The sequence below is a fragment of the Diceros bicornis genome, chromosome 34, assembly GCF_020826845.1.
Source record: "Diceros bicornis minor isolate mBicDic1 chromosome 34, mDicBic1.mat.cur, whole genome shotgun sequence".
NCBI lineage: Eukaryota > Metazoa > Chordata > Mammalia > Perissodactyla > Rhinocerotidae > Diceros > Diceros bicornis.
The window spans coordinates 27,701,457-27,716,491 of NC_080773.1; the positions used below are offsets into that span (position 1 = coordinate 27,701,457).

The window sequence follows — 15,035 nt, forward strand, 5'->3', positions numbered from 1 at the left end:
TGACGTCACCGCGAGGCTCGCAGGGAGTTGTAGGCCCAGCTTGTCCCAGAACAGTAAGCGCTACAGGCTGAGCCGCCGCATGGACACCTGGGAATCGTAGGCGGGTCGACCCAAAGCCTTCTGGGAGTCGTAGTCTTTTTTACCCGCTTCCGCGTTTTCTGGAGCCTGGACCTTCCAGCGTGGGTTCTAATTAGGTGAGTGCCCCCTCCCGCGGCCGGCCAATTCCGGCCCTTTGTCGCGCTGCCGAGTAGGAGCTGATGGTCTCCATATTTCTCTCCCACGCGTTCCGGTGGGCATCCCTGGAGAGATGGCACTTCTCTCCGTGATCCCTCAACGCCTGTGTCCCTGCGGCCCTCCAGGCGCGAGTGCCCTAAGCAGCTCGTGTCCCTGCTGACCCGCTTTGGACTCTGCGGCCGGGTCTGACTCCTCCTTCCCACCCCCAAACCTGGGTGCGGTGCGAGCGCACCCTCCTCTGTCCTGGTTACAACCTAGAGAGGTCAGGGCTGGCGTGGGGGGTGATCAGGCGGCCGTGGGTGCCCAGAGGTGGCGCCAGACCCAGCCCAGGGTTCAGAAAAGACTTCCAGAGCAAAGGACCTCAATCTACCGTGCCCAAACGAAATTCCAGATTCTTTGCCCTAAACCTACCCCTCTCACAATATTCTCCCATTCCTCCCCATCCCCACCTCCTCCCCACTAAATGGTCCCACTATCCTTGCAAGTGCTCAAGCCAAAACCTCGGAGTTGTCCCGAGTCCTCTATTGCTCTCATCCACTGCCCTCCCCCAACCAAGTCTTGTGTGAGTCCCATCTGCTCTACCTCCAGAAGAGATCCAGAATCTGACCACTTGTCTCCACTTCCACTGCCTCCACTCTGCTCTAAGTCACCATTGTTGCCCACCTGGATCACTGCAGGAGCCTTTTCACCGGTCTGCCCTTGCCACTCTCCACCCTCTATTCACACCCAGCAGCTCGAGGGATCCTGTTAAAATGCAAATCGGACCCTGTCACTCCACAGCTGAAAGCCGTCCAGTGGTTCCCATCTCATTCAGAATAAAGTCCAGCTCCTCACTCTGCCAACCTCTAAACCCCCGACCCTCTCCGGTCTTCAGCCCCAACGCACTTTCCAACCAACTGTACACATCCAGGCCTTGCCCTTCACGTCCTTTGCATTTGCTATTAACTCTGTCTGGAACATTCTTCCCACTCTGATCTAATGTCTGTCTCCTTCTCGTCCTTCTGGCCTCAGCTCAGAGGATAATTCTCTCATATTACTCCTCATATTTGGAAGGTATCTTGGTTATTTACTTACTTATCCATGGGTTGGCTCCTGCACTAGAACTCAGTGTCAGCAATCTTTCCAGCTTTGTTCCGGAGCCTGGCTCATGTTGCGTACACAGGAGGCACTGAATGGATATTTGTTGAATGAATGAATGAAAGCTTAAGCTGGCACTTGAAGGTGCCAGACCTGCACAGTGCTGGGCGAAGAGTGTTCCAGACAATGGGTTTACTCTGGGTGCTATCCAGGCAGCCTCACTGGAGGCAACGACCCCGAAATCTGGAATCCACATGTAATCTACCAACTCTCTCTCTCTGTCCAGGAGAAGCAGACCCCTCCTGCCCAGCCCGGACCCCGCGATGCCCGCCCCGCAGTGCGCCACCTGCCACACGGCGCGCGCCGCCCTCCGCCGCCCGCGCTCTGGCCACGCGCTGTGCGGCGCCTGCTTCTGCGCCGCCTTTGAGGCCGAGGTGCTGCACACGGTGGTCGCGGGCCGCCTGCTGCCGCCCGGCGCCGTGGTGGCCGTGGGCGCCTCGGGCGGCAAGGACTCCACGGTGCTGGCGCACGTGCTGCGGGCGCTGGCGCCGCGCCTGGGCATCTCGCTGCGCCTGGTGGCCGTGGACGAGGGCATCGGCGGCTACCGGGACGCGGCGCTGGCGGCCGTGCGGCGCCAGGCGGCGCGCTGGGAGCTCCCGCTCACCGTCGTGGCCTACGCCGACCTCTTCGGGGGCTGGACGATGGACGCCGTGGCCCGCAGCACGGCCGGCTCCGGCCGCAGCCGCGCCTGCTGCACCTTCTGCGGGGTGCTGCGACGCCGGGCGCTGGAGGAAGGGGCCCGCCTGGTGGGAGCCACGCACATCGTGACGGGTGAGCGCAGGCGCGCAGCGGGAGGGAGAGGGGCGCATGCGCGGGCGAGGGGCGGGAATTGAAAGGGCGCTGGGGCGCGTGTCCGAGGAGCCGTCAAGGAGACTCTGGGTGTGCCCTAGGTGGAAGATCTCAGTAAGGAGAAGAAGTGTGCATGCCCACTGAAGGTCATGGGCACAGTACGTGCGCTTCCCTAGGATGGGCGTGGCAACTTTTTAAGTCACTGCCATCATCTTGCTCACGCACACTGGCGAATAGAGGGGTGGAGGGATACTCTCTAGGGGCTAGAGCTGTGGTTCCCTGCCTTTTTAAGAAAATGACATTCTTTGTATCTCCCTCCATAAAAGGCGGGGTGTGAAGGGATATCTCCCATCAGAAGCCATCTCTGAAGCGCACGGCGTCTTTTAGCTCCTCTCTATCTGCTTCTCCTCTCTGATAACTCGCTTACTCCGTCCCAAACATTACTGCAACAAATAATTACTATGTACTGTGTACCAGATACAAGCCATGTAGCCATGAGCAAATGACCTAATCTCGCTGTCCTCTTCTGTAAAATGGGGATATTAGTAGTATCTAGGTCCTGGCGTTGCTGGGAATTGGATGAGTTATGTGTGAAGCGCTTAGAGACTGGAAAACAGTAAACATACAAATGTTTGCCCTTATAATGATGCACAAGACAGACAGTCTCTGCTCCCGCCCATTTCTCACATTCATAATTATAACCCAAGTGCTACTAAGGAAAGTTACACAGACTTTGGGAGTTTGTAACAGGAGGACCTAGTGCAGGGAGAAAGGTGGGGATTGAGGAAGCATTTCCTGAGTGAGCTGAGCCCCAAAGGCCGTGTGAGTGACAGGTGAAGGCTGAATAGGAGGTGGGAGACGCGTTCTGAGCAGAGGAAATGGCTCATGCAAAGGCCCTGAGGAGGGCAAGCAGGGCCAGTTTGAGAAGCCCTAAGAAGACCAGTGTTTTACTATATAGACTCAAGGATAAGATGACAAGACGCAGGATAGGTAGAGATTTAGCTTAAATTTTACGGTGACTCTCGTGTAAATATTCCCTCACTTTCTCCCTGGTCTTTCTAAACACGCTGATCTGCATCCCCAGAGGCGCTTCTGTCAACAGCTCACTTGAGAGTCTCCATTAAGTGCCATTTTGACTCCTGTGCAATCTGGAGGACACTCGCAACTGAGGCTGCAATGATCTTGGTGGCGTGAAGCCCTTTTCCTCACTAGGTGAAAGGGCGGCCAGCACAGGGCCTGGTTTGCAATAAGTGGGTGGCAACTGAGGGCACCCCGAAGCTGCTCCTCGGAGCCTGTGTGTGACCCCTCTCGTTTCTCGCTGTGTCCACCTTCAGCCTCCACCTGGCTGCCCCATGGTGCCCGGGGGTTGTCATGGCCGGGTCACCCACTCTGTGCCATTCTCCAGGCCCCCTCCCTGTCTCTCTGGGTCCTGACTGCCCCGCGGTCCCCGGGGTCGCCATGACCTGCACCCCTTGCTCCTACCTGATCCTGCTCCCAGTCTCTCTCTAGGTCCTGGCTGCCCCACACGGGGGGGGGGGGGGGGGGGGGCGTGGTCTCCATGGCCCAGTCACCCACTCCGTGCACACCACTCGCCACCCCCGCCCTCACGTCTGTCTCTGGGGCCTGGCTGCACCACGGTGCCCCGGGGTCTCCATGACCAGCAACGCCCCCCGCCCCCGCCTCACCTGCTCCCCCTCTCTCCCCCCAGGCCACAACGCCGACGACATGGCGGAGACGGTGCTCATGAACTTCCTGCGGGGCGACGCGGCGCGGCTGGCCCGGGGCGGGGGCCTGGGCTCGCCGGGCGAGGGGGGCGCCCTGCCGCGCTGCCGCCCGCTGCAGCTGGCCTCGCAGAAGGAGGTGGTGCTGTACGCGCACTTCCGCCGCCTCGACTACTTCTCCGAGGAGTGCGTCTACGCGCCCGAGGCCTTCCGCGGCCACGCGCGCCACCTGCTCAAGCTCCTGGAGGCGGCGCGGCCGTCGGCGGTGCTGGACCTCGTGCACTCGGCCGAGCGCCTGGCGCTGGCCCCGGCCGCGCGGCCCCCGCCCCCCGGCGCCTGCTCCCGCTGCGGCGCGCTGGCCAGCCGCGCGCTCTGCCAGGCCTGCGCGCTCCTGGAAGGCCTGAACCGCGGCCGGCCCCGCCTGGCCATCGGCAAGGGCCGCCGGGGGCTGGACGAGGCGGGGCCGCCGCCGGACCGGGAGCGGGAGCGGGAGCGGGCCCCCGCCTCGGACGCATCCCTGCCTTCTAGGGACTCCGGTTCCCGCCGGGATCCGCCGCCTGGGAGCGCGGGGCTGCCTGTAAACGACACTGAATAAACCCGGTTACCTTCTCCCGGGGCTTCGGCGTGAGGTTGGGAGGGCGACGGAACGGGTTGCCTGTGACCCTGCAGAAGCCGGGGGCCAGGACTCCCGCGTCTGAGGGAGGAGGGCGCTGGGGTCTGGACTCCCGGGGCTGGGGAGGGGCTGGGGGCGCGGACTCCTGGGTCTCAGAGGAAGGGAGTGAACCACTTCCTTTCAGGTGACCCTTTCCATTTCTGATAATTTTCCATTCCTGAGCCATTGGGAACTCTGGGGCTGCTTGCCCGGTTCCTCCGCCGGTTCTGGGCATGCTCAGATAGCCCCAACCCTTCTTGAGCATCTGCCGTGTCCCTGAATATCAGGGTTGCCTGTACGTCATTTACAGTAATCGTGATGCGTCTCTTCCAGCGCTGCGCATCCTGCGGGCGCTGCACCGTCTTATTTCATCACACTACGATTGCACTGGTTGTAGCCCGAGGCCCAGTGGTCACCTAGCTGGAGGGGGACCGAACGGGGCGGGGGGTTGGGGGGGGTGGCTCACATCCGGATTTGCCTGGGACTCTTCAAGACTGTGGAATCGTGTCCTACCCCCACCTGAATCTCTTCCAGTGTCTCTGTGTCATGGGTGAGGGGCGGCTGGTGGCCTCCCCAACCTCGAATTCTGGAGGCAGAGCTGAGTGAGCCTGGGTCGGTGACTTAACCTCTCTGGTTTTCCAGTTCCTCCTCTGAAAATGGAATCGAAGCCCCCCATCAAAGCGCTGTCGTGAGGATTTGATCACGTGCTCAGTAAATGGTGGCCGACCGAGTTGTCCACGTCAAAGTTTGGCCACCAGGGGCCTCTGGGTTTCAGGGTTGCTGCCCTGCCCGCACAGACACGTGTGAGCCAGAAGCTTCCTGCCCCACCCTCGGGAGCCTTGATGTTCTCATTCCCACCTCCAGGCTTTGCGGGGCTGGTCCCTTGTCAGGAATGCCCTCCCTGCCCATCTTCCTGCTCAAATCCTCCAGGGTCCTCCCAGCAGCCTCTCTGATTCTCTCCTCCCACCCTGCCTAGCCTGGGACAGAGGACTCTCCCAAACCCCAGCCCCTGGGTCCTGCCCTCATGTGTGGCCATCCACACTCTTTTGGGTCTTGTTCTCCCTAATTGGATTGAGATTTGAGGGCAGAGACCAGATCTCCCTTCCCACCAGATAACACAGCATCACTCATTCAACATTTATTGAGCCCCTAATGTGTGAGGGGCATTTCTAGACATTGGTGGAAGAAAAAAAAAAAGACAAAAACCTCTCACTCATGGAGCTTACAGTCTTTTGTGGGAAAGAGGCACTAGACGGTGAAATATATAATTTGAAGTCTGATGATGAGTGCTGTGACTAACAAATACAGCACCGTAAGGGTAAAGGCTAGGAAGAGGTGCTATTTTAGTTTGGGACGTCAGGGCCTCTTCGAGAAGGTGACTTTTGGGCAAAGACCAAAAGAAAGCAAGGGAGGTTTCTAGCCATGATGAGATATCTCATGTCAGAACAGCACTTCCACTGAGACCAACTGGGAAAACAACAACAACAAAAAAATACACACACACACACAGAATCTATTTGAAGATGTCAAAGTGCTACCAAAGCAGCCAGGATCCCAGGAAAAAGAAGCTGATTCTGCTGAAGGGGCCAGAGGTTTAAGGAAGCAAGCAGAAAGCATAGCTAGGTGGCTAGGACTCTGCAGTGAGCTTTCAGCAGTGTCAGGAGGCTGGAGACGGAAATGGAGTCTGGGGCTACAGAGGCAGGCAGGACTTGAGGGGCCAAAATTCTGGTGGGGGGGAAGAGCATGATGTAAGCCCAACCTTGTACTCATATTTCCCCCCAGGCAGTCTCATGGGACAGGGTAAACAAAAATTGAAATTCAGGGTCTCATAAGGAAAGACCCAGTAAACACCTCAGTTAGGACCCAAGTAGGGTTCTAAATTAGAAGCAAGGGTCACCTGGAAGTAGACCCACCCACAAAAAGACCAGAACCCAGCTTCACACTCACTCAATCCTTAATCCAGACTGGATTAAGAAGACCCCTACTCCGTCTGCTTGCCAGAAAGCAAAGGCACTGAAGCCCTAGCCACACGAGCCTGTTTCCATTTAATTTGATTAAAATTCAATTTAAAACTCAGTTCCTCAGTCACACTAAATACATTTCATGTGCTCCAGAGCCACACGTGGCCAGTGGCTATCATAAGGAACAGCACAGATACAGAATGTTTCCATCATCACGGAACAATTCCATTGTTCGAGACTGTTCTAGAATCTAGACTGTTCTAGAATCTAGAAGTGCTGTTCTAGACTGTTCTAGAATCCAGAGGGAAAAAAATTTTCAGCCACAGCCTCAGAAAATCTCTACAATTTTTCATACAAAATACCTGACATTCAATAAAAAAAGTTACAAGCATGCCAGGAGATAGGATGAAATGACTGAACACTAAGCAAAAGTCAGGGTGTAGACACAACCACAGGTGACCCAGATGTAGGAGTCTCAAGCGTGGACTCTGTCATCAACATGTTCAAGAAAATAGAAGCTAAAATGGAGAATTTCACTGTCAAATTGGAATACATTAAAAAAGATCCAGGCAGGATGAAGTAACTGGTACCAGATTTACCCTCCTGCTGTAACCATCAAATTAGACATAATATGTGAGGCGATTCACTCTGCCTCGCTCCACATGCAGCTCATTCTCCCAACTTCTGGCCCTCATGACCAACACCAGCCTCAAGTCCACCACTACCCACTTAGCCATGTGCCCACAGAGGCAACAGCTTCCCATAGTGCTCTCTGTGAGCTCCCCCTTTGGGGGTCCCATGTTGGTGGCTTTTCACATTTCCCTGTAAGGTCTGTCATGTCCACCTGTACCTGTGCTTCACTGTGCTCAGTGATACTCTCTCCTACCCTCCTGCCCACTCCAAAACATCACTTCCCAACTCCTCTCACATTGTGTAAGGTCTAGGTCCTCTAATAAATCCTTTATTCTCATACTTCCTTCGGTGGCTCTATTTCCCTAGCCACACCCTATCTGATACAGCTCTGATAAATTGTAGAGATGATTTTAGACTCCAGGTAGTATTCTCTTCCTCCAGAGCGCATTTACTCTTGCCTGTAGCAGGCAGATCAACTTCAATCCGATCAGGGATGGAGGGAATTCAAAACTCAGCTTCAATCCTTACAGAGTCTCATCTATTTCCAGTCTGCCCTCACTCTTTAGGATGCCAACCACAAGACTGCAATGTTTACCAGGGCCCCTCCTCCTTGGCAAGCCCTCAACTACATCTTTTATCCTTCTAGCCACATGAGACTCACGAACGTTCTACTCAGCTTCTCAGTGACTGCTCAGAATCAGCAATCTATCTGAGGACAATGGTGGTTCCAAACATTTGGTTCATATCTTTTGACTTCCGGCTTCTTCCATCTTCACTGTGCAAATTTTCTTTCTGTTGACCCAAAATTCTTAAAAAATTTTATCCAGCTTTTCTAGTTTTTTTTTTTCTTTTCCACGAGGAAAGTTGGTTTGAAATAACCTGGCAAGCCACTGTCAGAACCATGTCATCTGAACTAGAGAATTTGCTGAGCCTTCCTGCATGCTCTGAACCCCTCCACCCCTAAGGTTCTAGGATGCCACCAACTGAGAGGCTCCCCCATAGGCCTTGTTTCTCCCAGGACCAGCTAACCTATCCCCAACTCATGAGCCACACCACAGGGCTGTTTGCTCTGTGGCTGCACCAGCTCTAGGTCAAGTCACCCAACAGGTAAGTTGAGAGTCCCCATGCCCTCCCTGCTCTGGCCCCCACACACCACATCCCCCATGTCCCCACACGTCACATCCTCCATTTCCTCTTCTAAAGCCACGCCCAGCTAGTACCTGTCATGCTCACAGAGAGCTTGAGTGTCCCTGTGTCCCACATTGGGGCACCTCTCATGCTTGGGAGACAATGGCTGCTCTGGAGGTCTCAGAGGAGGTGGATTTGCCCTGATCTTCTTACACATTTTAGACTCTCTTATGTGTGGTCACTGGAGCATCCAGGTGAGGATGGCTCTTTCCCTGAACCAGCAGCCATGAACTGGATCTGACTCTGCCTGGGGATCCTGGGGTGGAGAAGGTGCAAGGATGCACAGATCCTTCTGTATCATCACAACCATAACACATGTGTTGGGGAGGGGTGTCTTAGGGTGATCCCTTGCCAGTAAAAGTTGCTAGGTGTCCTACCCCCTCACCAGGACCTGGCATGGGGAGGTCAGGATCCCCCTGTTCCCAGACTCCGGGGTCCCCAAGAGGTGGATGTCAGATATCTGGGTGAGCACTGGGGAGGAAGGGGAGAGACTCAGAGCTCAGAAAAGTATGACACCAGGAAGACCCTTCATGCCTTCCCTCAATGCAACCCCCTGGCTGAGGCTCCTACCCTACAGGTCACATTCAGAGATTGTGTTATCTATTTGTGACAGTATCTCCCAAAAAGCCTTCTCCCCACAAAGGAAAACTTCTGGCTGTCTCCCATCCTGGCATCTCTGTTTCTCAGGGATCGGTCATAGGTGGAGGTCCCCAAGGAGGTGGCATCAGTCCAAGGTCCTTGGTTCTCTCCTGCAACTTTTGACCTGGTCTGTTTGTGGGCATAGGAGGATTGTGCTATGTGTTGGCCCCTTCCATAAATCAGAAGCTGTAGACTATTCTAGAGTAAACCAAATATAATTCAGGATGAGAGGAGGTCGAAGCATGATACGCAGGCTCTTCATCCTACACCATGTCCCCAGTTCTCATACCTGCAGTTCCTACCCTGCATGCTTCTCCAAGTTGTACCCCAAAATGGAGACCAAGGACCCTCCATGCAGTCACGTTTCCTTCAGCCCTCTGACTCCTCCACACTCACAGCAGGGGCAGCAGCAGCGTGGGCTTGGAGGGGGCACATCTGGGACCCCTGACTTTACAGGATCAGCCCCTTCTATCTGGCGATGAGGGACAGCTGCAGAAGAAGCAGACATCTAGAGACTCTTTCTGTATTGGGCTGTCCCAAATCCTCCCTCTATCAGGAGTTCCCCTTCTCCCCAGTGACTGCCAGAGAAGTGAAGGCTGAATTTTTCTCACTCCAGGTCTAGTGACAGCCTGTCAAGATGGCCCCTCCTACCCCACTTCCCACTCACATTGCCTCCTCTAAGTGTCAACCTCCACTCCCCTTGCAAAACGGACGGAGCGTGGTCTCTCTCTGCTCACTTAGAATTCTTGGAGCGTCTCTCAGAGCAGGAGGGTATAGGAGCCAGAACAGACCTGAAACTGAATCCTCTCTCCATTCTGCCCTCAGCCCAGGCCTGGTTACATAAGAAATCTCAAGATGGGGTGGCTGAACTCATACTCAACTGCAAGGGGCCTCTTAAAGCTAGAGATTGGAACCAAGAACTGACGCTCTGGCTCCAGCCCCAGACTTTGGTGTGATGTTTGTGGGTTTCTGGTGTCAATTTGAGATCAGGAAGCCAGCAGATGTGTGTGGATCTCAGCCCATCCTCAGGTTTCTCGTGAGCTCTTCACACCTTCAGAATAAGTTATAACTTCTAAACAGTTCCTCCAGCCCCACAAGGCCTCTCCTATTTATGCTGTCTATTGAATCTCCCTCTTCTTACCCCACCACCATATTTCCCCGACTTTGCCTGGCTTGCTCTTCCCTTCATGACAATTCTCTCCATACTGTGGTCCAGAGGCCACAGGATCCTTTTCCCAATCTGCTTATTTAACCTTGATGTAGAATGAAGTAAAACTGAGAATTTATTTCTATGACCCATCAGCTCCAAATGCAACATCTCAACCAGACTTCTGATAACTTCATTCCTTCTTTTGAGCTGAATTAGGATTTGGCATAGCACCAGGCAGAGAAAAGGATCACAAATCATGTTCTCTGTCATCCAGGGTTCCGTGACAGTACAAGGAAGGGATTAAAAGTGAAAGCAAAATATCGACTTACTGGAAATTGAGGGGAAGAAGGGGAGGAGTCTGACACAGAGAAGGCTTTCTGGAGGAGGTGAGGGTAGAGTCAGCCTTGAGTGGCAAGGAACCCAGCGGCCTGTGCAATGCATCGTCTCTCTGAAGCTAAGTCTCCTCTTCCCTAGGACGAGGTGGGGGTCGGGGGAGCCTGAGGAGGATCTTGGCTGCCCCATGACCAGCACCTCTATCCTGTACAACAGAATGTCACTGGAGGCATTCTCCAGCCTTGTACCTTCCAATGAGACAGCGCTCTGCCCCCAGGGGGCGCTCCATCCCCCATGCTGGACCCCGGAAGCGCATCCCGATGGGTTGGCGCTGTCCATGGTTCTGGAGCATAACTGGGCACTGAGCCCGGGCAACTCCCTCCTCTGCCATGGACCCCACAGGCACGAGGTCCCCCGAGCCTGAGACCAGCAGGGCACCTAAGTCGGAGGGGCTTTGGAAAGGCCAGGTCCCTCTTGGGAAGGAGGAGTCAGAAGAAGGGATAAGAGTGGGCTGGGCTCATCTCTGCTTTTCCTCTCACCCTTCATGTTGCCTTAATATTCTTTTGAACTTGTGGTGCCAGCCTGGCTAACAGGCAGGGAAGAACAAGTCATTTTCTGAGGTTCCAGGTTATGTTGATGCTGCTGGCCCTTGGGCCACACTTTAAGTAGCAAGTATGTGCCTGGATCTCCCCGTAGATGAAAGATTAGGAAAGAGATGGATGTTCACTGAAGCTCCTTGTGTGCCAGACCCATGGCTGTGCCTTTTTATATTTTTTCCCATTTAATTCTCACAACCAATCTGCGACAATGCTGGTTAACAATTCTCCTCATTTGGCAGAATGGGAAACTGACAGTTATGTGGTAAGTAACCTTCACATGTTCTCATATTGTTGGTGCACATTTTGGGGCTGGGATTGTAACCCACACATCTGACATCATAGAGTGCTCCTGAATCAACTCTACACTAGTCTCAGAAGACCAGATTATACACAGTGGGGAGGTATTTTATTTAAAAGGTATAGAGACCATGAGACAATAGTCCAGGACTGATGGTGGTAGCATAAAGCAGAAGGAGAGATACCCTCCACCCTGCCCCCACGGGAGGGGGAGTCTACAGGGATCAAGGTCATGTCTCCAAGGACCAGCCCCCAACACCATCTTCCAACTCGTTCAGGAACCTCTGCTGCTAGTGGACACGCAACATGCTCGCTATTAGTGAAGGAGTGGATTCCACTTAGCATTTGCCACTGGAATGTCCCTAGAAGAGGAAATTCTTCATTGAATTTCTGTGTGTCTTAGGGGAGTTAGTCAGGCCACCACTAAGAATTAAGATCTCTTTGTGACCTAAAGAGAGGCTGGGTTTTGGAGGATATTTGGCCAGCTGTGGAGAAACAGGAGGCTAGAGAAGAAGCTGGGCGTAAGAGGGAAGAATGTACAGAGACTGGTAACAACAACAAGAAGAAATATTGGTCCAATGTATTTACTGTCCACTGCCGGCTGGAAACTGTGTTAGCTGTTCGCATGTTGCATGTTTTCTCACTGGAACTCACAATATGGGAATTTGCCTTATGAAATAAACTGTATCTGGGGAGAGGCTAAGCGGCTTGAAACATTCATAAATAAATGTTGAGCATTTATCTTGGCTGTGCACTTTGCTAGGTGCTGGAGATTCAAAAGTGAACAGAGCAGATTCGACACTAACTTCATCACGAACCAGGACATTCTGTGGAGCTCTGTTTTCTTATCTGTATAAGGGGGCAGGACACCATTGCCTTGAGGAGCCCTTGGGACTGTTGTGAGGATAGGGAGGGGCTTTGGGGACCTGGGCTGCCCCACTTCTGCCAGGACGAACTTCTCTGCAGCATTTACCCAACCCTAGCCACATTGCCCTCGCAATTTCAGGACAAGAAACGCCCCTGGCCTTTACTCAGACAAGCCCTTCCAACTGGCATGCTCTTCCCCTGTTTCCTCACAACCCAATCATTCTCCTGGTCTTATATCTTGCAGATACCTCCAGTCTGTCATCTAACAACTTTGTCTGGAGTGTCCTTTATCACAATATTTTCAACGTTTGCATTATCAAATCCATCATGATTTTTGGCACTGACACTGAGTTTTTATTAAGTTTTTGTCATCATATCTTTTAATAATGTTACTCTTTCTTCAAACTTTTCCACAAAAGATGGCCATCAGAACATAAGACATTTCCTAGCTTGAAATATGTTTATATATATTTGTTATAAAAATATGTTTATAGTTGACATTGTCTAAACTATATATATTCATAGTTTGTATCATATATACTATATTATAAATTAAATAATATATATATTATAAATATAAATATATAATACATAGTTTATACTATATAAAGATATAATGTATTTATAATTGACATGCAAACTATATATATTTATATTTTATGTTATATAAATATATAATATAAATATAAGTGATGTATAATAAATATATTATAGTCTATAATATAAATATTATAAATATATAATATATAGTTTATATTATATAAATATATATTTATAATTTACACTGTGTGTTCATCTCTCAGGTCAAGAACTAGAACTTGAGGGCTGGCCCGGTGGTGCAGGGGTTAGGTGCACATGCTCCACTTCGGCGGCCCAGGGTTCGCAGGTTCAGATCCTGGGCGTGCACTGACGCACTGCTTGTCGAGCCATGCTGTGGCAGCGTCCCATATAAAAAGTAGAGGAAGATGGGCATGGATGTTGGCCCAGGGCCAATCTTCCTTGGCCAAAACAGAAAAGAGGAGGATTGGCATTGGATGTTAGCTCAGGGCTGATCTTCCTCACAAAAAATAAAGAGAAAGAACTAGAACTTGAAAGCTTCCCAGGAACCTCAGAATCTCTCTTTATTTCCCATATCCAAGCTTCTCATGGCTACCACTATATTGTCATTTGGGGCCATCTTTTTCCCCTGTCTTTGCCTATAAGCATAACACCTGCATGTCTATTCTTAAACAAGATAGTTGCTCTAGAACTTCATGTAAATGGAACAGTGTAGTGATGTGTATTTTATATGCCCATAATAGGACTATGCCAGCTTTCTTTTTACTAACGTTGGCATAGTATATAATTTTGTCTCCTTTTACTTTTGGCCATCTCTATCCTTACAATTTAGGTGCATATATTGTAAGAAGCATATAGTTGGAATGCTAATCCAAGCTGACTCTCTGTTTTTAATTGAAGCACTTATCCAATTATATTCAATGTAAGTATCCCATGTTATATTTTATTTTCTGTATGTACCACCAATTGCACATTAGTTTGTCTTTCCGTTCTTGTCTTCTTTTGGTTTACTAAGTTTTTTTACAGTACACTTTTAATGACTTCTAGTTTGTAAGTTATACATTCTGATTCTTTTCTAGTAGTCATTACCATAAAAATTGCTGCATGTGTAATTAACTTATCAAAGTCTTTAGTAAGTGAAAACCTCTCCTCCTGGATAATATGATGATTATATTAGGAAATGTAAAATCCATTTACCCTCCCCCCACACTTTGGACTTAGCTGTTATTATTGTCAGGAATTTTAAAACTACCTTTTATTTTTATTCAACAGGTAATGAACTTGCCTATTTATTTTTTTCATGAGATTTGTATTGCTTTTTCATTTTTTAATGATTTCTATTGAGTATAGATTATAAAGTGATATTTAAAGGTAGTATTTGCTTTCTTCTGCTCTCCTTGGTTGCTACTGACAATTCAGTCAATTAAATGGCTCTTCTTTTGAAGATAATCTGTCTTTTTTTCTCTGGTTCCTGTTCAGATTTTCTCTGTCTTTGGTTTTCTTTGACTCACAGTTACCCTGATACTGTTACCAAACCAGGCCCATTTTGCCCACCAGGCAGTGTGCCAATCACTGAGATGACGAGTTTTGCAGCAGAGAAAGGGTTTATTCACAAGGCAGCCAAGGGAGTAGATGGGAGAATAAGGCTCAAATCCACCTCCTCCAAAATGGGGATTAGGGATGTTTATGGGATAAAAAGCCAGAGTGGTCTGAAGTGTGGGGATAGATGATTGAAGGGAAGGAAAGGCAAGGTAATCAATGATGTGTGCAAATGTAGTCAAGCTTCATGGCTCTTCATAGGATGCATGTTCTCAAAACAGCAGCATTAGCATGATCTGATCTGAGGATGGAGTTTTTGGCCCCCCTGACGTCAAAGGGTCACCTATTAGACATTCACACAGGCCCAGTTGGTGGGTCTGTGGTCTCAACCGACTTAAACTGGACAAGGAGTTGACTCTCAGTTCCTGAAAAACAACTTTAGCACCCGTTATCATGGTGATTCAAATGTCAGAGATGTTATCTACAAGGAAATTAGTATAAGTCTGGTAACATATCGCTTATCCACATGACTTTTAAGAATAAGCAGCACAGCTAACAATGGGCGGGGAAACGACTGAAGGCCATAGTTAATAACTGCCTGGAAAAAAAAAAAAAACTTTAGTTACCAGTGTGGGGGATCAGAATTGGCCACCCCAAAATGTGTTTCCTTGGCTTGATTATTTTTAAGGACAAAAGAATCTGAAAGAAACTTTGATCTTCCCCCTAACTGCCTAAAAG

The 15,035-nt window shown here is 50.9% G+C and overlaps 1 protein-coding gene across 1 annotated transcript; it reads left to right on the forward strand.

Annotated features, from left to right (window-relative positions):
* Positions 1-147: 147 nt before the first annotated feature.
* LOC131397277 (cytoplasmic tRNA 2-thiolation protein 1) lies at positions 148-4,492 on the forward strand. The gene is made up of 3 exons (XM_058530049.1): positions 148-194; positions 1,598-2,142; positions 3,869-4,492. Exons 2-3 carry the CDS (start codon positions 1,635-1,637, stop codon positions 4,474-4,476), a joined length of 1,116 nt encoding a protein of 371 aa, XP_058386032.1. The 5' UTR covers positions 148-194; positions 1,598-1,634; the 3' UTR covers positions 4,477-4,492.
* The last annotated feature ends 10,543 nt before the right edge of the window (positions 4,493-15,035 follow it).